The sequence below is a fragment of the Miniopterus schreibersii genome (assembly GCF_964146895.1).
Source record: "Miniopterus schreibersii genome assembly, chromosome: 4".
Lineage (NCBI taxonomy): Eukaryota > Metazoa > Chordata > Mammalia > Chiroptera > Miniopteridae > Miniopterus > Miniopterus schreibersii.
In genome coordinates this window covers 27,397,781-27,419,825 of record NC_138105.1, presented here as the reverse complement: position 1 = coordinate 27,419,825, position 22,045 = coordinate 27,397,781, and the positions used below count along the sequence as shown (strand labels likewise).

At 45.7% G+C, this 22,045-nt stretch overlaps 2 protein-coding genes and 1 long non-coding RNA gene across 13 annotated transcripts in view; 2 read left to right on the top strand and 1 right to left on the bottom strand.

Moving 5' to 3' along the window:
* Window positions 1-1,418: 1,418 nt before the first annotated feature.
* On the bottom strand, window positions 1,419-2,444 carry HIGD2A (HIG1 hypoxia inducible domain family member 2A). The gene is made up of 2 exons (XM_081135086.1): window positions 2,230-2,444; window positions 1,419-1,830 (listed from the first exon to the last, which is right to left on the bottom strand). Exons 1-2 carry the CDS (start codon window positions 2,381-2,383, stop codon window positions 1,664-1,666), a joined length of 321 nt encoding a protein of 106 aa, XP_080991212.1. The 5' UTR covers window positions 2,384-2,444; the 3' UTR covers window positions 1,419-1,663.
* A 123-nt stretch (window positions 2,445-2,567) lies between these two features.
* On the top strand, window positions 2,568-6,522 carry LOC308556065. Its single transcript, XR_013998668.1, has 2 exons — window positions 2,568-2,976; window positions 6,064-6,522. It is a non-coding gene; the product is annotated as an uncharacterized lncRNA (long non-coding RNA).
* A 3,052-nt stretch (window positions 6,523-9,574) lies between these two features.
* TRRAP (transformation/transcription domain associated protein) overlaps window positions 9,575-22,045 on the top strand; it is a 116,382-nt gene continuing 103,911 nt past the window's right edge. For 8 of the 11 annotated variants that reach the window (XM_081136855.1, XM_081136853.1, XM_081136847.1 and 5 more), the window contains exons 1-6: window positions 9,575-9,737; window positions 11,798-11,958; window positions 12,390-12,439; window positions 18,706-18,816; window positions 20,593-20,697; window positions 21,366-21,449. In XM_081136855.1, coding sequence (XP_080992981.1) covers window positions 11,859-11,958; window positions 12,390-12,439; window positions 18,706-18,816; window positions 20,593-20,697; window positions 21,366-21,449 — 450 coding nt within the window. In that variant the 5' untranslated portion in view covers window positions 9,575-9,737; window positions 11,798-11,858. Of the gene's footprint in view, window positions 9,738-9,954; window positions 10,102-10,469; window positions 10,518-10,823; window positions 10,918-11,797; window positions 11,959-12,389; window positions 12,440-18,705; window positions 18,817-20,592; window positions 20,698-21,365; window positions 21,450-22,045 lie in introns of those variants that run through there. The other 3 variants (XM_081136848.1, XM_081136849.1, XM_081136850.1) reach the window with 3 other exon arrangements.

Below are 22,045 nucleotides of genomic sequence, written 5' to 3'. Positions count from 1 at the left end.
ATTCCCAGGAAGAAAGACAACCTCTCACAGAATGCTTTGCAACCCTGATCTTTTCTGTCTTTGAACATGTCTGTGATAGGAATTCCGTTCTCATCATACAGTCAGACACCAAGGCTCCCAGAGGATACGGGGCTTGAAGTAGGAGGGAAGAGGCAAGACTAGAGGTTCCCAGTGGAGGCTCGTCTAAGCCTGGCTGAGAGGCTGGTGAAGGAAGCCTCTGCCAAACCCCCTTCCTTGGGAATGGCTGGGGCCCTTTTCATGTGGAGGGCCCACTGCTCTCCCTCCTTCAGCTTGCCCCTCTGTGGATTTAGGATAAACAGTGACCACACCTTCTTCCTGTGCAGCAGGGGTTGCAAACAGGTTACATTCCAAAGATTGTGACCTGCACAGTTTTAAAACATTTAATTGCCAGCCATATTAGTTTCCTAGAACATCATAACAAAGTCTGGCTTAGAATAACAGAAATTGTCTCACTCTTCTGGAGGTCAGAAATCTGAATGAAGGTGTCGGTAGGGCCATGGTCCTCTGACATCACTAGGAAAGGATGTGTTTCAGCATGTCTTCCAGCTTCTGGCTGCCTCAGGCATTCCTTGGCTTATAGATGCATCAGTACAATCCTGAGTTCATCTTCACATGGCCTGTACTCTGTATGTTGCCTTTGCTCAAATTTCCCCCTTTTTGTAAGGACACCACTCATATTGGCTTAGGGCCCACCTTAATCTCATTTTAATTTGATTACTGCTGTAAAGACCCTATTTCCAAATAAGGTCACACCTTAGGTACTGGGGTTAGGAATTCAATGTATCTCTTAGGATACAATAATGCCTGCAGTTACAAAAAGTGACCGTCTCCATAGTCCTCACCAATCTATATCTGTTCCTTGAATCTTGAGGCTAAGGGACACCACAGTGTACTGCTCTGCAACTGTAATCTTTTCCTTACACTGAGAGACCACAGGGAGGGCAAGCAAATTAGCTGGCCCTGATCATACACTTCTCCATTTAGAAATCTAGACTGTGTCGGGGTGCTCAAGAAGTGGGTGTTATCTGTTAGATGCTGCAAGAACCATGCCAGGACAGTCAAGACTAGTGGAGTGAGTCTTAGGTGGTCTCGGGAGGTGGGAGTGGGGTGAGGAGCAGCAGCACAGTGGAGGCCAACACCCCTGCCTCTGACAGGACCATGGCAAGCCTCACCTGAAGGCAGGTTTTTCTACTGAAAGTTGGGAAATTGTTGGAAAGATCCCTCTCCCACCCTCCTCCCAAATATTATCACTCTTGGGAATCTCTATTTCCCAGAAGCTGGAAAGTTTTTGAATATGAGATCATATAATTTCTAAGGGCCGCTGCAGTCTTTAGTTTGTTTCTCCTAAAATCAAAGGCCAAAAACCTTGAGGGTGAGATTAAGAATTCATGAAACTGTAAGTGGATTAGAGTTTATTATGTAGGGAGTGGAGAAAGTGTGGCGGAAACAGAAGTATGCAACACCCAAAGGGAACCGAACCAGAGATTCCAGAAAAAAATCTGTTACTCAGTTGGCCACTTCTTCCCCCACTGACACAGGGGCTTGTCAGGGGAGAGGCGGGAATAAGTCCGTTGGCAGGACCGGTGGTTGCTCCTGGGGCTGGGGACGATCTCCGCGGAGCCTTCAAGGCCCGGCCTCGGGCTCAGGGTTTAGACTTCAGAGCGGACACTGCCAGACCCATCAAGATGGCTGCAACGGTGAAGCCCTGGGCGGCGATCCGGGTGCGCATCATGAGCTGGGAGCGGTGGCTCTGACCCCGGTGGAAGCAGTAGAGGCCGTAGGTAAGGGCGGCGGCCGTGCCCAGGCAGCCTGAGGAAGGCACAAAGCAAGCTGGGGCGGCAGATCGGCCCCAGAGACCACTCCCCGCTTCGGGCCTTCTTTCTCCCGGGTCGAGATCTCAGACTGGGGGTGGGGGGCTGGGAGGTGGGGGAGCGGGTGGGGGTGGGGGTGCTGGTGACGGGGGCGGAAAGAGGTAGCGGGTGTTGGTCCCGGCAGGGTCCCGGGAGTTACAGAATCTGCCCCATCCCAGCCACCGAATCCCGCCCGGCTCCTGCGCCAATCAGGTTCGCCCCTCACCGCCCGGCCTCTTCGCCGCATCTCTGGTCCATCCCCATTCGGGTGTCCCCCTGGCGTCCCCGGTCCTTCCCTATTTCATTCTCCCCGAAAGCACTGTCCTGTCCATCTACAGTTCCGTCAGTACCCGCTTACCTAAGGGTACCATTGGGTTCTCGCGAGTTTTGCGAAGGAACTTTTCCTTGAAGCTTTCCGGATTGCCATAGACACTGGGGCTGAAACCCTCAATGACTGGGGGCTGCGATGGTTCAAAGGGTGCCTCTGGAGTCAGAGGGCGAGGAGTCGCCATACCTAGGGCAAAAGCAGCTGGAAAAAAATGGAGACACTAAACTCCGCCTCCTGATGAAGTCATGAAAGGGGGCGGAGAAAAGGAACTTGCTGAGCGTTGTACGCAGGCGCACCCGCACATTGCATTCTGGGAGTCGTAGTAATCAGCATTGTATTCCTACGGTGGGGGGAGGACTACATTTCCCAGAAAGCCTGTGAAGACTTGAGCGTGCCCGCGGGGAGGAGTTTCCTACTTCAGGGGATGGAAGCGAAGACGCGGGGTCTGAGTTGCGGGAGCGGTATTCAGCGGGATGCCCAGACTAAGGTGATGACCCAGAGGCAGAAGTTCGGTTACAGTGCTAACCGGAGGCGTCTTAACCGGAATTCTCGACGAAAGGCAGCGCTACGAATCGAGTGGTGAGGCAGCCTGGGTTCCTGAGGCAAGGGGCCTGGCAGTGACGGCCGGCGAGGTGACGGTTCCGCGATTCCCCTCTCTTTGCTCGGAGGTCCCACATCCGACATCCCTGGGACCACGCCAAGTCAGCGCGGCACAATCTGGTTGAGATGGGATTGGCTATGGACCTCATCGAGGCAGTGCCCCTCCGTCAGAGAAAGGTACTGACTTGGCAGGGTCCCGGCCCTTGCCCCGCCCCCTTCGCGGTAGTTTGCGGGGTTGCAGGACTTGGCCCTCCCATTACCTCTCACGGAGTTCTGGGTTTGCGATCTTCACAGCCGACTCGGCTAGCCTGCGCTGACTGTGGTGGAGGGTCCCTTTCGGAACGTCCTCATACTTCCTCCACAGCACAAATTGGATCTATGTTGGAGTTCTCCTTTCCTTCTCCATTCAGTTTTTTCTTCTGAAATTAACCTGCTTGGGTTCTTTGGCATCTTAGTGGTATTTTCCAGAATTTATCTTTTTCTGCCTCTACCAGTCTTAATAAAGACTCCCCAGAGTTTGGGATCTTGACATACTCTTCCTCATACCTCTCCCCCGATCTAATCGCCCTTGGTCTGAGCTTTCCTGGGGCTAGTTTCTCCCGAGTAAGTCTTTTCCTGGACCACCCTTTCAAAAATAGCACCCTTTTCCACCCAGTTAATTCTTCCCCATTTTTTTGAATTCATAGCACTTGTAAATACTTGATGGTATATTATGTACTTATTTACCTGTTTATTGTCTGTGCCTTTCTTCCAACATAATCTCCTTGGGGATAAGGACTTTGTGTTTTGTTCACTACTAAATCCTCAGTGGTACTTAGGATGTTACTAGTGCTCAATAAATAGTTAACCTACTGAGTGGGCTTGCTGATTGTCCCATTGCCTTTAGGCAAGTTTTTTTTTTTTTAAATTTATCTTTATTGTTGAGAGTATTACAGGTGTCCCATTCCCCCTCCCCCCCAATTGACCCCCTCCACTTTGCTCCCACCCCCTCCCCAGGCCTTATTTAGATGACATATGAGGACATGATGACTGTTACATCGCAGGATTACAAGCAGGGTGTGGGGGTGGGCACTGGGCATTTTCTTAATCTCTATAGTTTGTCCTCAGCTATTAATAAAACAAAATCTTATTATTCCTAAGGTTTTGTTCTAGAAGTACCTAAAATGTCTCTTCTCACTGCTCTTGGAAAGAAGGGCTCAGTGTTTTTACATAAATCATTTCACATAAAACGCACAGAGGTGTGTAGTACTATCTTCATCTTACAGATAACAGGTTTGAGAGCTGTTAATGGGGGGTTTGAAGTCAAGTCTTTACCAGAACTAAGCCTAGGCTTTCACTTGATGTCCTTCCCTCTGGCTCGTGAAAGCAGCCCATTCATCCCACATGATCAGGGTAGGCTGGAAATTACAGGCTGGGAGTGTCTCAGAAAGCCCTCCCTTATTGGACCCAGCCTGCTTAGACTTCAGCACTGACTGGCCACTGAGCACTGCTAGCACAGCCTTCAGGATGTAGTCTGTAGCAGAGCTCCTGAGAGCCTTTGTTATTTAGCCTTGTAACTTTTGTGCTTCATAGCATCCCAAATTCAGGCCTGTGACTAGGCTGGCCCCTTACCTTGTTTTTTCACTCAGTTCAGGTGCCAATTTTAGGAAGGTTTCCCTACCACTATCCCCTGCCTCTAGGTTGTGTTAAGTGTCCTGTAGTCCCAGTGCCCCAGACTTCCTGTTAACAATGCCTTTTATTTTTTTAATCCTCACCTGAGGATATTTTCTCCATTGCTTTTCAGAGAGAGTGGAAGGGGAGAGGGAGAGAGAGAGAAACATCAATGTGAGAGATACAAATTGATTGGTTGCCTCCCGCACATGCCCTGACCAGGGCAGAGGATCAAGCCTGCAACCAAGGTATGTGCCCTGGGCTGGAATCGAACCAGGGACCCTTCAGCCTCTGGCCAACGCTCTAATCACTGAGCCAAACTAGCTAGGGCGTAATTGCCTTTTAATCTGCTTGACATCCCCTACCAGACTATGTGAGTGCAGGGACCTTGCCTAGAAATCCTCAGAGCCTGGCCCAAGGCAGGTGCTGGGGGAATGCTTGTGGAATGGCTGACTGCATGCATGGCTCTTAGGACAGACAGGCCAGAGTTGTGAGGTTTTTATCAGCACCTCTGCTGAGGACCTGGAGGCTGTGACTGACTGACTTCATTCCCTCCCCAGGCCTTAGAGTTGGTTCCCCTGCATCAGCTCAAACTGGTTTTGTTGGTTTGATTCCAACCAAAAGCAAAGACTCAATGGAGCAATCCCAAGGCTGTGGGTCCATAGAGAAAATAGTCATCCTGGGCTGCCCGGCCAGGCGTGGTTCAGCAGTTGAGCATCACAACTCAGGATCCAGAAGATCAGGGTTCGATTCCCGGTCAGGGCACATGCCCGGGTTCCTGACTCTATCCCCCATCGGGGGCGTGCAGGAGGCAGTTGATCAATGACTCTCTCATCAATGATGTTTCTGTCTCTCTCTCTCCCTCTCCTTTCCTCTCTCTGAAATCAATAAAGATATATTTTAAAAAAAAAGTCATCCTGGTCTAAAAAGAGCTGTGCCATCGAACATGCTGTGAATATAGTGGATTCTGTCTCTATCGCTACTCTGCCGATACAGATGAGCATGTGGAAATTTTTGAAAGTCTGGCTTTGAAGATCCTCTTTAACTGAGTTTTCTATTAGTGTTTCTGGAGAACACTTACAGGGTCCACAAAACATGGAGACAATGCTGAACCCAGTACTTCAGTTATGTTGTTAGTCACTGGCTGAGGTACCACAGAAGTTCCTCCCTCCAAGGGCCATTAGGTGCCAGGAACCCCAGGTGGGGAACTTTTGATGGAGAGGTAATGACCAGAGAGTGCCTAGGCTGGGGCAGGGGTGGAAAAGGGATAGGAGGAAACTTGAGCTAGGGTGGCAAGGGAAGACCTTTCTAAGGAGATGAGTTCTGCACTCAATCCTCAATGACAAGAAAAAAGCCATGAGGAGCAGGTCTGGGGGAAGAGCATTCCTGGGACAGGTGACAAGTGCAGAGGTCCTGAGGCAGGACAAAACTAGGCTTCCTCTGATGCCAAGGCTTTTCCTGGGGGTGAGAGGGCACAGGGCTGGGGAGGAGACCTCTGGACAAAGTACCCCAGAGTAGGATGGACAAAGCAGCCTTGCCCAGTGGGGGCAGAGCATCACTGATTCAGGGGAAAGGCAGACAGCTCTGAGACCTCTGTCCTATCTCCACCTACAGGGCGTCTGAGGAGGCTTTCGTGAAGGAATCCAAGGAGGAAACCCCAGGCACAGAGTGGGAGAAAGTGGCCCAGCTGTGTGACTTCAACCCCAAGAGCAGCAAACAGTGCAAAGATGTGTCCCGCCTGCGTTCTGTGCTCATGTCCCTGAAGCAGACACCACTGTCCCGCTAGGGGCCGGCCACAAGCAGAGCCACAGAGCATGGGCAGGGTCAGGGCAGAGGAGCAGCTGCTTGGAGCAGGGGGTGGAATGCCTCCAGCAGCTGCTCCACACAGCCTACTACCTTTCTCCCCATCTGCCGGGGGGCCGGGAAGGGAACACTCGCCCCTCAGCCTCATTCCCTCTTGGCCCTAAGTCCCAGCCCCTCACACCACCTCTTAGTCCACAAAATTGTGACTGTCCCTCCTGATGTATTTTTTTCTTGGCTTAAAGGGTGTGTTGTTAACTCTTTTTACACTTATTTATTATCATTGTCATTTCTCTGGAAGCCACAAATGGTGTCAGGGTTCAGTTTGTCCTAGAACTTTCCCAGCTTCATGGCCTTGAGAGAGGATGAGGCCATTCCCTTGGAAACCCAGGAGCTCCCAGCTTGAAGTGGGAGCTGTCAATGCTGCCTCCATTCCCAGGAAGAAAGACCACCTCTCACAGAATGCTTTGCAACCCTGATCTTTTCTGTCTTTGAACATGCCTGTGATAGGAATTCTGTTCTCATGTTACAGCCAGACACCAAGGCTCCCAGATGATACGGGGCATGAAGTAGGAGGGAAGAGGCAAGAGGCAAGACTAGAGGTTCCCAGTGGAGGCTCGTGTAAGCTGTGCCCCTTTATGGATTTAGGATAAACAGTGACTACACCTTCTTCCTGTCCAGCAGGGGTTGCAAACAGGTTACATTCCAAAGATTGTAACCTGCGCTACACTCATAATCTTTGCCTTAAGCTGAGAGACCATAGTGGGGGTAAGCAATTTAGCTGGTCATACACTTCTCCATTTAGAAATCTAGACTGTGAGTGTGCTCAAGAAGTAGGGTGGCCTTTGAGACAGAATTCCATCATTCTCCCAGGTCTCAACACCTGAATAAAACCTCTTTCCTTTTGCACCAGCACCTATCTCATGAGTTTGACTTTTGTTGCAGCAGGCAGCCAAAACTGCATTTTTGGTTATAGAGTCACATATGAAAGAAACCTGCATCAAAATCAACACTTTAGAGCTGACCACAGACCAGGAACACCTGTTTGAGAGTGCACATGAATGCAAAAGTCACGGGTTGCCTCTCTTCTAGAGTTTGCTCAGGTCTCCAGTTCTCCTTTCTTCCTTAACTCTTAGATACTAGGTACACACTCAGGCTAGCTCAGAGCAATGACAGGCTTTGGGACTGTTTTGTTTTTGGTCTTTTATCCTCACCGAGGACTTTTGTTTTTTTTACTGCTTTTCAGAGAGTGGGAGAGAGATAGAAAGAAACATCAACGTGAGAGAGACACATCGATTGGTTGCTATCCCAATATTACCTGACAGGGGCCGGGGATGGAGCCTGCAACTGAGGTACATTCCTTTGGCTTGAATCAAACCTGTGACCTTTCAGTCTGAGGGCCGGCCCTTTAACCACTGAGCCAAACTAGCTAGGGCAGGACTGTTTTCTTTCCATCATATGAGGCTGCTTCTCTGAGAGCATCTCCTGATGCTGCAAGAATCACCCCAGAATGGTCTAGATTAGTGGAGTGAGTCTTAGGTGGTCTCAAGAAGTGGGAGTGGGGTGAGGAGCAGAAGCACAGTGGAGGGCCAAAACCCCTGCCTCTGACAGGACCATGGCAAGCCTCAACTGAAGGCAGTTTTATCTACTGAAAGTTTGGAAATTGTTGGAAAGAGCCCCTCTCTCACCCTCCCCACAAATATTATCTCTCTAGGGTATCTCTACTTTCCAGCAGCTGGAAAGTTTGGGAATCATTAGATCATATGATTTCTAAGGGCCCCTGCAGTCTTTAGTTTCTCCTAAAATCAAAGGCCAAAAGCCTTGAGGGTGAGATTGAGAATGAATTCATCAGACTACAAGTGGATCAGAGTTTATTAAGTAGGGAGTGGAGAAAGTGTGGCAGAAATAGAAGTATGCAACACCCAAGTGGAACCAAACCTGTGATTCCTGAAAAAACAAACACCTGTTACTCAATTGGCCACTTCTTTCCCTGTTCACACAGGGGCTTGTCAGGGGGAGAGGAGGGAATAAGTCCGGTGGCAGGACCAGTGATCATTGCTCCTGGGGCTGATAATGATATCTGGGGAGCTTTCTAGGCCTGGCTGTGGGCTCAGAGTAGAAACATCAGAGTGGATGCAGCCAGTCCCAGCAAGTTAACTGCGACCTTGAAGCCCTGTGGGGCCCGGGTGTGCATCATGAGCTGGAAGCCGTGGCTTTGACCCTGGTCGAAGCAGGAGAGACTGTAGGGAGGGGCCCCTGCCCAGTCAGCCTGAGGAAGGGACAAAACATGTGAGTGGCGGGATCAACACTTGAGGTCCCTTCCAGCTTCAGTCTTTCTTCTGCAGGGTGAATATCTCCAATCACCAGGGGGCGATGTAGGGTGGGGCCTAGGTGAGAAGGGTTGGTAGCGGCAGGGTCCTTGGTGTTGACACAGTCCGCCCCATCTCAGGTCAGTTTTCCTGCTCCAATCAGGTTCACCCCTCATCGCTAATCCCCTGGCATCACAGGTCCTCCCCTATTTCACACCCCCCCCCCCCCCCCCCCCGTTCTTGTGGTTTGCAGCTCCTAAGGCACCCGCACACCTATGGGCACTATTGGGTTTTCGCGTGTCTCGCGCTAGATCTTTTCCTTAAGGCTTTACGTTGTTCTAGAGCGCTCTCTTCCAGGCCTTTCGGTCCAGCCCACGGCATCACACCTGGGCATCAGGGCGTTCGGCCCGCTCCCTCGTCTCATCATTGATCTGGCCTAGGCTGAGGCTTCGGTCGGAGGGGACAGAACGCTGTTTTCTGAGTTCCAGACTCGGGGTGATTCAGCTGCTAAACAAATCACCGAGTCGGCCACCTCCAGGCGGAGGACCAGGGCTTTGCTTACAGGGTATCGGTCAGTCTTCAGCCTTCCATTTCCCAAAGACCCTCCTTTCCTTCACCCCCTCTCGGGCTAAGAAGGGCCCTAGGACGGCTGCGGGGGAGAAAACCCCGCCTTGCCGAACAGGTTCAGTTGGGGGGCGGGTGGCTCTCCCCCGACCAGACCGCCGCCAACTAAGGAAGCCCATCCGGTGCCCACCCCCGGAAGCAGCGCGGAGCGTCTCTCCCGCACCCTCCCCGAGTCGGGCTCGAGCGCGGAGACTTAGGGAAGTAGGAGCCCAAGTAAGCCTACAGGGTAACTGCCTGCGGCTCCACCCGGGCCCGCGGCCCGCCCACGGAGGCGAGGTTTAGGGGCGGTGAGGGTCCACCTGCGCCGCGCGCCCCGCCCGCTCCGCGGCCCTCCGAGGCCACACCCACCCGGGGGCGGCGCGTCCGGGCTCATTCCCCTCGCGGCGCGCGTAGCCGCTTTAAGGCGGGGGCGGGACCGCGCGCGGTGGTTCTCCGAAGGCCTGTATTTCGTTGGTGGTCGTGGGTCGGAGCTGTGGGAGGCCGGCCACCGAAGTCGGAGTAAATGTTGGAGAGGAGCGGAACGGCCCCGGGAGGCGCGTGCGGCGGCTACGACGGGTGCGGCGCGGTCCAGGCGTGGGGAGGTCTCTGCGGCGCGGCGACTCCGGGGAGTGACCGTGGGAGGCTGGGCCCAGCCCTATCTGCAACCTCCGCCACTGCCTGATCGAGCTGGGGAGTGTCGGAGGGCGGAGGGTTAGTGGCGCGGAATTGGCCCTCGGCGCTCGCCGTAGCACGGCCTGGCCGGCGGGCGCTCCGTGTTTGGGGACGGCGACAAAAGGAGGGAAGCGGAGGGTCGTTTGATTCCGAGAAGATAGAGCGTGGGATTTGAGCACCGGCCCCCTCGAGGCGCCCCCGGCCAGCCTGGCATCTCCCGGCCTCCACGCAGGCACCTGGCTCGCCAGGCCCAGCGCGGAGAGGGAAGGTAGTGGCGAGGACAGCGCCCCCTCTGGCCTGGCGCGGCGGCGTCCGGGTCGGGGCGGCGGGCGGTGGACGGCGGGAGGCGGGGCCGTTTGCCCGAGTGCGAGTCATTGCGGGCTCGGGTCTTTCCACCTGGGGCGGGACGCGAGGGCTCCGTGGGAGTCAGGCGTGGAACCTCGGCCTCCCGGCTATTCGAGCTGCTTGCTCTCCAGCACACCGGCGGGATGGGACGTTTTCGCACCTTAGGCCCCACCCCCCCCGACCGGAAAGCGGAGCCAGGCCTCTCGGGCCCCGGGAAATGGAAGAGTTAACGAATCCGGTGAAAAAAAAAAGGGAGTCCGAGCCTTTAAGAAGTTTGGGGACGACCAGAAATTTCTTAGGCACGGAGAGGCCGGGACCCTGAGTCTTGGGTTCCCAGGGGTAGGGATTTCTGCGTTTGCAGGAGGGTGTGCGACCTGAAAACGGAAGCAGTAGCCTGGTCATCATCTAGCAGGGTGGACAGAATCCCTCCCTTTGGTCTCTGTAGGGCCTTTTCCTGCCTTGAGCCAGAGGAGTGGGACTTCTGGTGGACCGTGCTAGAATGAAATAGCTGTGGGTGTCCTCTCTGCATCGGAGCAGTGCTTTTGGTGTTCTGGGAGAATGCACACAAGGGGCTTTGTGGTGTCACGGTGTCCCCATCGCTTGGGGCAGAAGTGTGAGCTGCAAGTCAGTGTGTATCCTTTAGGGCAAAGCTTTTCGAAGGCCTACGGAGGAGTTATTGGTTTGTCTGTTGAAAGAAAATCAAGTCAGGAAACTGCTTCTTCAGGCAGAGTGAAATTAGGTATATATACAAGGAGGATGGGTAAAAGCAGTTTCCCCCAGTTTTCTCTAGAGACTTTTGTGATGGCTTTTAATATAGACTCAAGTTTCCTACTGTTTTTCAGTTTGAAATGGCAGTTCTCAAAGTGTGGTCAGTAGCCTGTTTCTGACTCACTGAGTTGCTTTTTCAGTGCATTTTTAAATTTATTCCATGAGCGTTTTTTGATTGTCTAGCGTGTGCCAGCTGCAAACAATTTACAGCTTCCTGGCTCCTCACTGAACCCATTGCATTTGGGTGATGTTTGGAAATCCACCTTTGGCACCTGGTGATTTAATTAATGCGCATTGAAGTTTGAGAACAAGTCACCTAGGGCAGAATTGGCCAAACTACAGTCAGCTGACCGAATCCAGCCTGGTGCCTGTTTTTATACAGCCCATGAACTAAAGATGGTTTTTACATTTTTCAAATGGTTGGGAAAAAGTAAAAAGAAAAATAATGTTTCATGACACGTGAGAAATATATGAAATTAAAATTTCAGTGTCCAGAAGTAAAGTTGTATTGGATCATAGCTACTCTTGTTATATGGTGTCTATGGCTGAGTAGCCTAAAATATTTACTATCTGGCTCTTTGTAGAGAATGTAGAGAAAGTTTGCCGACCCCTGGCTTAAGGAAAGAAGGAAATATGGTAGGAAAGAAAAGCATTGTCTAGAAAAGTCATGTTTAGAAATTAATAGATAAAATGGGTTTAGGTAAATTTTATTTTTATAAAAGTGGAGGGAATAGTGTTTTCTGGATTAATGCAAAAGTATTTAGGTAAATGCAGGCATTTAAGTAGGATGTTCATAGAGATTGTGAACCTGTGCCCTTAATAAATTGGCTAATATATGTTTCTTTTCATAGGTTGGGTGAACTCATGGATCTGATACTTTTCTCTTGAGAAATAAACTAGATCAAAAGAAAAATGGCATTTGTTGCAACACAAGGGGCCACAGTGGTTGACCAAACCACTCTGATGAAAAAATACCTTCAGTTTGTGGCAGCTCTCACAGATGTAAATACCCGTGAGTTGATCCTTTTTGTCATTAAGAAGTGCATTTATATGACTCATTCATCTCAGTTCAAAGAATGTGCACATGGAGATAAATAATAACATTAACTTTTGTCCCAATTTTCTATTTTTCTGTCTGTGGAGAAGCAAAGTGATGAGCATTACTGGCTGGAGCCCCAAAGAGGCACGTGTGTGTGTGTGTGTGTGTGTGTGTGTGTGTGTGTGTGTGTGTCTGTCTGTGTCTGTGTCCTTGTCTGCTTGCACACATATGTCTGGGAGTATGAATGTGTGTGACTGGTTGTAGGGAACTAGTTATGTGCCTTCTGTTGGACCATGACAGTCAAACTGATAAGATCTGATTGCTTCTCTTATTAAATCCAGTAATTTTAGGACCATCCTTAACATAATTTCAATTGCCTGATAATTTTTTTGGTCATTTTACAGCTGATGAAACAAAGTTAAAAATGATGCAAGAAGTCAGTGAAAATTTTGAGGTATGATCTTTTATATTTTATGCTTTTCATTTTGAGCTAAATATTGTCATGGGCTTTCCTTTTGCTTCTTTGTCAATCTTTTTACTAGTAACTCAAAAAATGTTTTCGCTGTTAATGTAACTTATTGTATTTTAAAAGTGAAATTTGAAAGTTTGTACACAGTGTTGTCCAACTTCTTCATACTAGTGATACTTGTGTTGGTTTTGGTTGTTTAATATTTTTTCTTTTCTTTTTAAAATTTACTTTTTGATTTTAGAAAGAGAGGAAGGGGAAGAAGAGAGAGAGAAACATCGATTTGTTGTTCCACTTATTTATGCTTTTATTGGTTGATTCTTATATGTGCCCTGACCAGCGATCGAACCCCCAACCTTGGCGTAGTGGGATGACACTCTAACCAAGTGAGCTACCTGGCCAGGGCACATTTTTTCATTTTTAAATATGGTAGCTCTTTAGGCATATACTCTCAGGATGCACTCAAACTTTTGCTGTGAATTTATGTTCAGGCAATAAATGGTATGTTACTATGGAATGAGAGCTGCGTATCAGTTTTGGCTCTGTGACTTATAACTTCTGTGACCTTGATCAAGCAGTATCTCTTCAGGGCTTTACAAACTACAATTATATTGTCCATTAGGTCCCTCAGGCTCTCTTCATTTTCTAGTTTTTTCCTTTTTTGTTTTTTAGATTGAATAATTTCTAGTGATGTGCCTTTGAGTTCACTATTTTTCTGTCATCTCCAATCTGCTGGGATGTTATTTTTAAATTTTAATTTATATGTATTTAGTTTTTGCATTTTAAAATTTCAGTTATTGTAGTTTCAGTTATAGAATTTCCATGTGGTTCTTGATAGATTTCACTTCTCTGCAGATCCCTTGCCTTCATATATTATGACCATATTTTCCTTTTATTCTTTGAACATATTTATAATGACTAAAGTTTGTTAAATACAACATTTAGGCACTATAAAAATTGATTTCTATTGACTGTGGGTCACATTGTCTGTTTCTTTGCATGTCTAGTAGTTTTTAATTGTATGGTACACATTGTATATGAGATGTAGAGACTGTACATTCTGTTATTTCCCTCTGAAGAGTGTTGAGATTGTATATATTGTTGAAAGTATTACAGATGTCCCTTTTGTCCCCCATTGACCCCTTTCACCCTGATCCTGCCCCCTTTCCCAGGCCTTCACTGCATTATTGTCTGTGTCTATGGGTTATGCATATATGCATATAAGTTCGTTGGTTAATCTCTCCCCCACCCCTCCACCCCCTCTGAAATACATCAGTCTGTTGCATGCTTCAGTGTCTCTGGGTCTATTTTGTTTATCAGTTTATTTTGTTCATTAGCTTCTCTTAAAGAAGACTATTCATTTCCTGTAATACTGGTTTGGTGGTGGTGAACTCCTTTAGCTTTTTCTTATCTGTGAGGCTCTTTATCTGACCTTCAATTCTAAATGATAGTTTTACTGGGTAATCTTGGTTGTAGGTCCTTGCTTTTCATCACTTTGAGTATTTCTTCAAATATTCTTCAAAGTTTATTTTTTCCTTAAAAAAATGTATTTTTTGGTGTGCCACAGAACTTTATTTTTAATATGACTTTATTGATTTCAGAAAGAGGAAGGGAGAGGGAAAGAGAGAGATAGAAACGTCAGTGATGAGAGTCATTGATTGGCTGCCTCCTGCACATCCCCCCCCGGGGGTCGAGACTGCAGCCCAGGCATGTCCTTTGACTGGAATTGAACCGAGATCTCCTGGATCATAGGTTGATGCTCAATTGCTAAGCCTTGCTGGCCTGGCTGGCCTTCATACTTTCTGTTGAGATATCAGCTGACAGTTGTGTGGGTGCTCCCTTGTAGGTAACTAATTGCTTTTCTCTTGCTGCTTTTAAGATTCTCTTTGTCTTTAACCTTTGGCATTTTAATGATGATGTGTCTTGCTGTGGGCCTCTTTGGATTCCTCTTGTTTGGGACCTTCTCTGCTTCCTGGACTTGTAAGTCTATTTCTTTCACCAGGGAGGGGAAGTTTTCCGTCATTTTTTCAAATTGGTTTTCAGTTTCGTGTTCCCTCTCTTCTCCTTCCGTTTCCCTATGATGCATATGTTGGTATCCTTAAAGTTGTCCCCAGAGGCTCCTTACACTATTCTCGTTATTTTGGATTCTTTTTTCTTTTTGCTGTTCTGATTGGGTGTTTTTTGCTTCCTCGTATTCCAAATTGCTGATTTGATTCTCGGCTTCCTTTACTGTTGATTCCCTGTAAATTATTCTTCATTTCAGTTAATGTAGCCTTCATTTCTGACTGGTCATTTTTTATGTCATTGATGTTCTCACTACTTTCCTTGAAATTCTCACTAAGTTTCTTGAAATTTTCATTAAGTTCCTTGAGCATCCTTATAACCATTGTTTTGAAATCTGCATTTAGTTGTTTGCTTCCATTTCATTTAGTTCTTTTTCTGGAGATTCCTTCTGTTCTTTCATTTGTGACATGTTTCTTTGTCTCTGCATTTTTTGCTGCTTCCCTGTGTTTGTTTCTATGTATTAGGTAGAGCTGCTGTGTCTCCTGGACTTGGTAGAGTGGCCTTGTGTAGTAGGTGCCCTGTAGGGACCAGTGGCTCAGCCTTCCCCATCACCTGACCTGGGCATCCAGGTGTGCCCATGTGGGCTGTGTGCACTGTCCTGTTGTAGTTGAGCCTTGATTGCTGTTGGTGTCACTGGGAGGCATTGACCTCCAGGCCAATTGGCTGTGAGGACCACCTGCGACTACAATGGAAGAGCTGCTGTACAGGAGACACCCCTATGGAGTAGGATTTACTTCAGTGGAGCTTTGTTGTTCATCAAGTCCACCCCTTGAGTGTGTCACCTGTGGATGTGGTAGGGTTGTAATCTGGCATGGTTGAAGCTGATCACCGGGTGCACTGTCTCTGGGTCATCCCAGTAGGTGCAGTCAGCCTCTGCCTGTGCCCTGCCCAGCAATGAACTACCCAGCAACCTATAGTTGGTTGTTACTTGTGCTAGGCTTAGAGGTGCCTGGGAGAGGCCAAGCTATGAACCAAGTTGAGCTGCTGCTAGTGCTTGGCCTGGGGCCACTTACTGATCTGGTATGGGGAATGCTGAGGCCAGCTGCTGCTTGTTTAAGAGATTTTAGGAAAATCTGAGGCATGCGGCAAGAGAGGCCAGTTGTATGTGAAAGCCACTGAAAACAGCTTGGGTTGGCCTGCAAATTGGGTGGGGCGGGGTCTCAGGAAATCACCAGGGCTGGGTAAAAAGTGTAAGCTAGGTTGATGGAGATTCAGATATGGCGCCTGTCTGGGGTCTCGGGGGGGAAGGGCTTGTCAAAAGAGCAATGGCCTCTGCCAGCTCTTCTGTCTGGGAGGAAGCTGCCCTTCCAGCTCTTGCCCTGATTGTAGGCAAGTTAGTTCCTTCCCCAGTGTCCCAGGTTTCTTTCAGTCTGCTGCCCCAGTGCTCGAGCTCAGAGGGAGTGAGTCTGAGCAAGCCTGTGCCCGAGCCCTTTAAGAGGAATGCCTGGGTCTCCAGCAGCCTCCGTGTCACTCAGCCACAATCCCTGCTGGTTTTTTGTTTTTCTTTTTAATCCTTATCGGAGGATATTTTTTTCCATTGCTTTTCAGAGAGAATGGAAGGAAGAGAGAGAGAGAGACAGAAAGAGAGAGAGAGGAACATCGATGTGAGAGAGACACATTGTTTTTCTCCTACATGCGCCCTAACGGGCCAGAGATCGAACCTGCAACCCACATATGTGGCCTTGGTCAGGAATCGAACTTGAGACCTTTTGTAATGGGTGCTGACGCTCTATTCACTGAGCCACACCAGTCAGTGCTGGTGTGTTTTTAAAAAATAGATGTTTTCAAAAACTTGTTGCCTTGAACTGAGCTGGAAAAAAAATTCCGAGATATGTAGAGAAAGCTAAAGAGTTTTCTCTGCTGCCCGAGCTGCTAATGCAAATTATTAAAAGCATACAAAGAAAGAGGTGGGAGGTAGAACAAGGTAGGCCTGCATTCTACATTTTATTGGAAGAACCGATAGGAGAGAACCAGAGCCCTGGCACGGTTGAGAAGCTGAAGCCACAGAGCAACAGGTGAACTTGTAAGAACAAGCACATTAGGCAGGCCTCTGAATTAGACTTGGGCTCTCTGGATTAAGTGTCTGACAGTTATAGCAAGTTCCTGGCTTTGGTTTCAGATGTATTGATTAAATTAGCAGAATTGAAAGTTATTGAAACAGGATACTTGGGCCTTTCCAAATAGTGACTTTTGAAATCTGTATGACATAGACATTTAGCTTAAATTTAGGTGACTAAGTTCTTCAAAGAATTAAATACTAGAATGACCATCAGTAGGTAATTCTAAATTACCACCACTGCCATCCCAGAAAAAATATTTAAATGAAGTGAGTGAAATTAAAAAAATAATTCCCTGTTTCAGGAGTCTTAGAAATTCATTTCACTAACACTCAGGGATAAGATTGTAGGCTAAGTAAATATCGTATGGATCATCTTTCAGGACAGAAAATAAGGAAACCAAGTTAGAAATCACATGAAAAATTCATATGGATCAAAATGCTGGGGGCTGAGTTAAAATGCTGGAAGAATAACTGGGCAATTTGTTTAATGATACTTTAAAAAAATTTTATTTATTGATTTTAAAGAGGAAGGAAGAGAGAGAAACAGTGATTTGTTGTTTCACTTATTTATGTATTCATTGGTTGATTTTTGTATGTGCTTTGACCTGGGATTGAACCCACAACCTTTGCTGATTGGGAAGCTGCTCTAACCAACTGAGCTACCTGACCAGGGCTAATGAGTCTTTTTACTCAGATGTTTTGAAGGATATGGAATCAATGGTTGGTATGGGCTTCTGTGCAGGTTAGCTTGATTCTTTGATAACCTTGGTAATGTTTCAATATGAAGCTTATTCCTCTTTTCCTCGAATCCTTGAATTTAGGTGTTTTGTAAAAAGTCTTAAGTTTTGGGGATGGAAGGTGACAAATACATTAAAAAAAAATTTATTGATTTTAGAGAGGAATGGAGGGGCAAGGGAGAGAGAGAGAGGGAAAGAGAAACATCGATGTGAGAGAGAAACATTGATCGGTTGCCTCCCATATGCACCCCAACCGGGGATTGAACCTATAACCCAGGGATGTGCCCTGACCAGGAACTGAACTGGACTTTACGGTGCACAGGATGATGCTCCACCAGCTGAGCCACACCAGCTGGGCTGTTCGTTTTTTCTTGATATCTGTCTTTCCCACCACACTGCTGCCTTCTCTGAGGGCATGAATTGTATACTTTCTTCATCATTTTATCTTCATTGAGCACCTGATGGGAGCTTAATACATATTTATTGAATGAGCAGGTGAGATTTTAAAAGGGAGAAAGGACTTGGATTTTACTCTTAATTTGAATCCACTTTCAAAAATTACCGATTCTGACATTCAGCAAGTTTTTAACCTCTCTGAGCCTGTCTTTATCTGTGAAATGGGCATAATATTTACCGAAGGGTTATGGTGAGGCCTGAGTGAGAAAGAATAAAAGGCATGTAACACAGTATTTATTTAGTACATAAGTGCTCTGTAAATATTAATATTTATTGAGCATTTACCATAGACACTGTTGTAGTTTACGTGAGTACATAAGATGGGAAATATTATCCTCTGAACAGATAGGGTCACTGAAGCACAGAGGTTTGTAATCTTAAGTGGAATCCAGAAACTGCACAAGTAGCCATTTTACTATCCTATCTCCAAACTATAGTTTTATTTCCTATTTTCCTTTTAAAATTAGTGCTGGGATAAATAATGAATTAAATTTGATTATAATCTAATTCATCTAGATTAATCTAATTAATAAATTAGATTTTTAGATTGGAAAAAGGTGTCAGTTTTTGTGTAGGCTCTTCATTTTCTATGTGAAGAAACTTAGCTCAAGAATCTAAATGACTTTTCAGAGGTCTCCTTTAGTGTGACAGAGCCAGCCTAAAACTGGCTCCAAGTCAACATTTTCCACAGCATTAGTATTTCTAGTTTTAACAGTAAATTTTAGCATTTTGTTTTCTTGAATTGGATTTTAGAAGCAACAATCGTCTTAATTTGTTTAAAACTATGTTATCACCCAAGCATGTAAAAGTATTAAAAATTACTGTTGATTCTGGTAAAGTGTTTTATATTCTTTTGAGGTTATTATAATACTAGATGAATTTGAGGTGAAAATATATACAGAAACTAATGGGGTTTTCTTTTACTTTTGCATAATTAGAATGTAACATCATCTCCTCAGTATTCTACATTCCTGGAACATATCATCCCTCGGTTTCTTACATTTCTTCAAGATGGAGAAGTTCAGTTTCTTCAGGAGAAACCAGCCCAGGTAATCTGTTTAAAACTATCAATGAGGGAAAAAATGTCATGGAGTAGGACTGCAAGCATTTATGAATTAAAACAACTAGAAAAACCTGTGGTTCCACTTAAAAATGAAAGAGGTTTTGTCACATAAGGATAACTTTGCCCAAGGCTTTTGCCTCCTTAGTTAAATGTCTTGGTTTTATTTTGTCAAGAACATCTCTTTTACAGTTTATTTACATTTGCTGACTTGTGTGTGTACACTATTTGTTGCAAGTGAATTAGAATATATACAAAAGAAAGAACGGTAGTCTGTTGACCCTCCCCATACCATTGCCCAACTCTACTGTTACTCATTTCAATTCTTTTAATTCTTGGCCAATTTTGTTTTACCTGTAGCCCCACCTACTCTTTTTACCTCCTTGTCTTGATTATTTTATTTTATTATTTTATTTTTAAACATATCTTTATTGATTTCAAAGAGAGGGAAGGAAGGGGGAGAGAGAGAGAGATAGAAACATGAATGATGAGAGAGTCATTGATCAGCTGCCTAGTCCGCAACCTGGGCATGTGCCCTGACTGGGAATCAAACCCCGATCGCCTGGATCCTAGGTTGATGCTCAACCTCTGAGCTACTCCCGGCCGGGCTTGTCTTGATTATTTTAAAACAGTCTTATCACATCTTTTTTTTTTCTAGAGTTCAACATGTATTTCTTAAAAATATCTAAAAATATTACCACAATACCAGTGAAAGTGTATTGCTAAATAAAGCATTTTTATGTACCAGTTAAAGATATATATACACACACACACACACACACACACATATATATGATCTACCTTTTATGTATTTATTTTTAAAGAATAGTTTATTGATTTTTAGAGAGGAAGGGAGAGGGAGAGAGAAACATCGATGTGAGAGTGCACCATTGATCAGCTGCCTCTTGCACTCCCTACTGGGGATCAAGCCCCAAACCTGGGCATGTGCCCTTGACGGAATCCAACTGACAATCTCCTGGTGCACGGGACAGTGCCCAGTCAACTAAGCCCAGGACTGATCTACTTTTTAGTTGTCAGCTCCATAGACAGAATCATGAAAGCTTAGTATAGCTTAGGATGAAATTAGTCCTTGGGCCCAAGGTAATTGGGGAGAACATTATAGGAGCTAACCTGAGATTATGGAGGGAGATCTCAAATGAAGTTCTGTTTGTTTTGCTCTTTCATCTCTCTCTCTGTCTTTTTAATCCTCTCTTCACTCAAGGGTATTTTTTTCCATTGCTTTTTCAGCAAGAGGAAGAGAGAGAGAGAGAGAGAGAGAGAGAGGGAAACATTGATGTGACAGACACATCCACTGGTTGCCTCTCGCATGTGCCCCAGACGGGGCCTGGGATCAAGCCTGCAACCGAGGTACATGCCCTTGACCGGAAGCAAACCCAAGACCCTCAGTCTGCGGGCCACCGCTCTAACCACAGAGCAAAACCTGCTAGGGCTGCTCTTTCATCTTAAATCCATTCCACATTGACACACTAGTGCCCTTTCTGCTGGAAATAAGGTGTGAAAGAGGGAAAATTTGACTTACTTGATTTGGTATGCAGTTGTAGAAATATCGAAAGTAATGGTTTGCAGGACGTGCTTTGGATTCTATTGATATAATATACAGGAGTGTTTCTAAAATGGGATTGATCCTGTGGGATGATGGTTACCAGTGCTGGGTACAGACAGTTGTGTGGTACTTGTAGAGTGCGAAAGAATTACTTTGAAACTCTTGGAAGGATTTTATATTTATATTTTTATTTTTCTTCAGCAACTGCGGAAACTAGTTCTTGAAATAATTCATAGAATACCAACCAATGAACATCTTCGTCCTCATACGAAAAATGTTTTGTCTGTGATGTTTCGCTTTTTAGAGGTAACCTTTGAGAATTCTTAATTCACAGTATTAAAAATCTCAGTGATTTTCTAAATGTAAAATCCAGTGTTATACAATTATTTCCTTTTCACTAAAGTTCTGATTCACATTAGTAAAAATTTTCTTAATGTCCATTTCCCCAGCCAAATTACTATGAAAGATTATTAGTTGAAGTTTTATTTTGTTTTTCTGAGTCACTGAGAAATTGACTCTACATAGTAGAAATCTTTCAATATGAGTTGGATGGTCATTGACAAACTCAGAGTACAGGGTTCTTTGGCTTTGTGCTTTCTAGTTTTGTGTGTTAAGCATAGTAGGTGCTCATGAAGAGTTTCTCAAATTCTTGGGTCTAATCCATCTAGTACCTGTTAAGTTAACCTCTAAAATTATTTTCTTGCTGTTCTTAGTCTTTATGTGTTTAGAATTATATTGTGTTTCTGGGCCGCTTGGAATGATGAGCTTTGGAGAGGGGAGAGAGTTGGTCCACCGAAGACTACAGAAGCTTCCTGTTTGGGCAGCTGTGTTTTGTGGTTTAATGAATTTTCAACAAATCAGATCTAAGTTGATTGATAGGGCATGTGTATAAATAAAAATGCTTAGAAAATAGTCTTTAATCTTTAGATTAAAATAAGTTCTCAGAATTGTAACCCTAAATGCTTTTTTTAAAGACGGAAAATGAAGAAAACGTTCTTATTTGCCTGAGAATAATTATTGAGCTACACAAACAGTTCAGGCCACCCATCACACAAGAAGTAAGTATTTATCCTGAGAGCATTTCTGAAGTGTGCTGACAAGTTCCTTATGTAAATTTTTATTCTCTTTTAGTGTTGATGGAGCACATGTGCTTACAAGTGTAGAAAATATAGCCTCTTTAGGGGAAATTCTTTATGGGTTTAGCAGTTACCTCTTCTATTTTGAATGTGTATATGAATATTTAACTGGATTTGTTTAGTGGTGGATATGTGTTAGCTAACCAGATTGGTAGAGCTGTTGGTATTCAGAAATGTCTAATACGTTAGAAGGCTCTGATCATTTTATGTTTTACAAGGGTTAAAATGTGGATTTGAAATCAGCTGGGTTTGAATATAGCTCTGCAGCTCAGAAGCTATGTGACAGTGGGCAGACTTCTAGCCATTTGGAGCCTTTTCTTTAAAATGGGGACAATCACAGTATATCCTCAAAGATTGCTTAAAGAATGAAATATAAAAGTTAAAGTTCTTAGCACAGTGATTAGCACCTATAGAGTAAGCATTAAATACCCTGTGTTAGCAATAATTAATACAGTGTCTTCTTTGATGATAAGCTTAAGTAAATGCCTATTGTAGATTATTTGGAAATTAGAAGCATA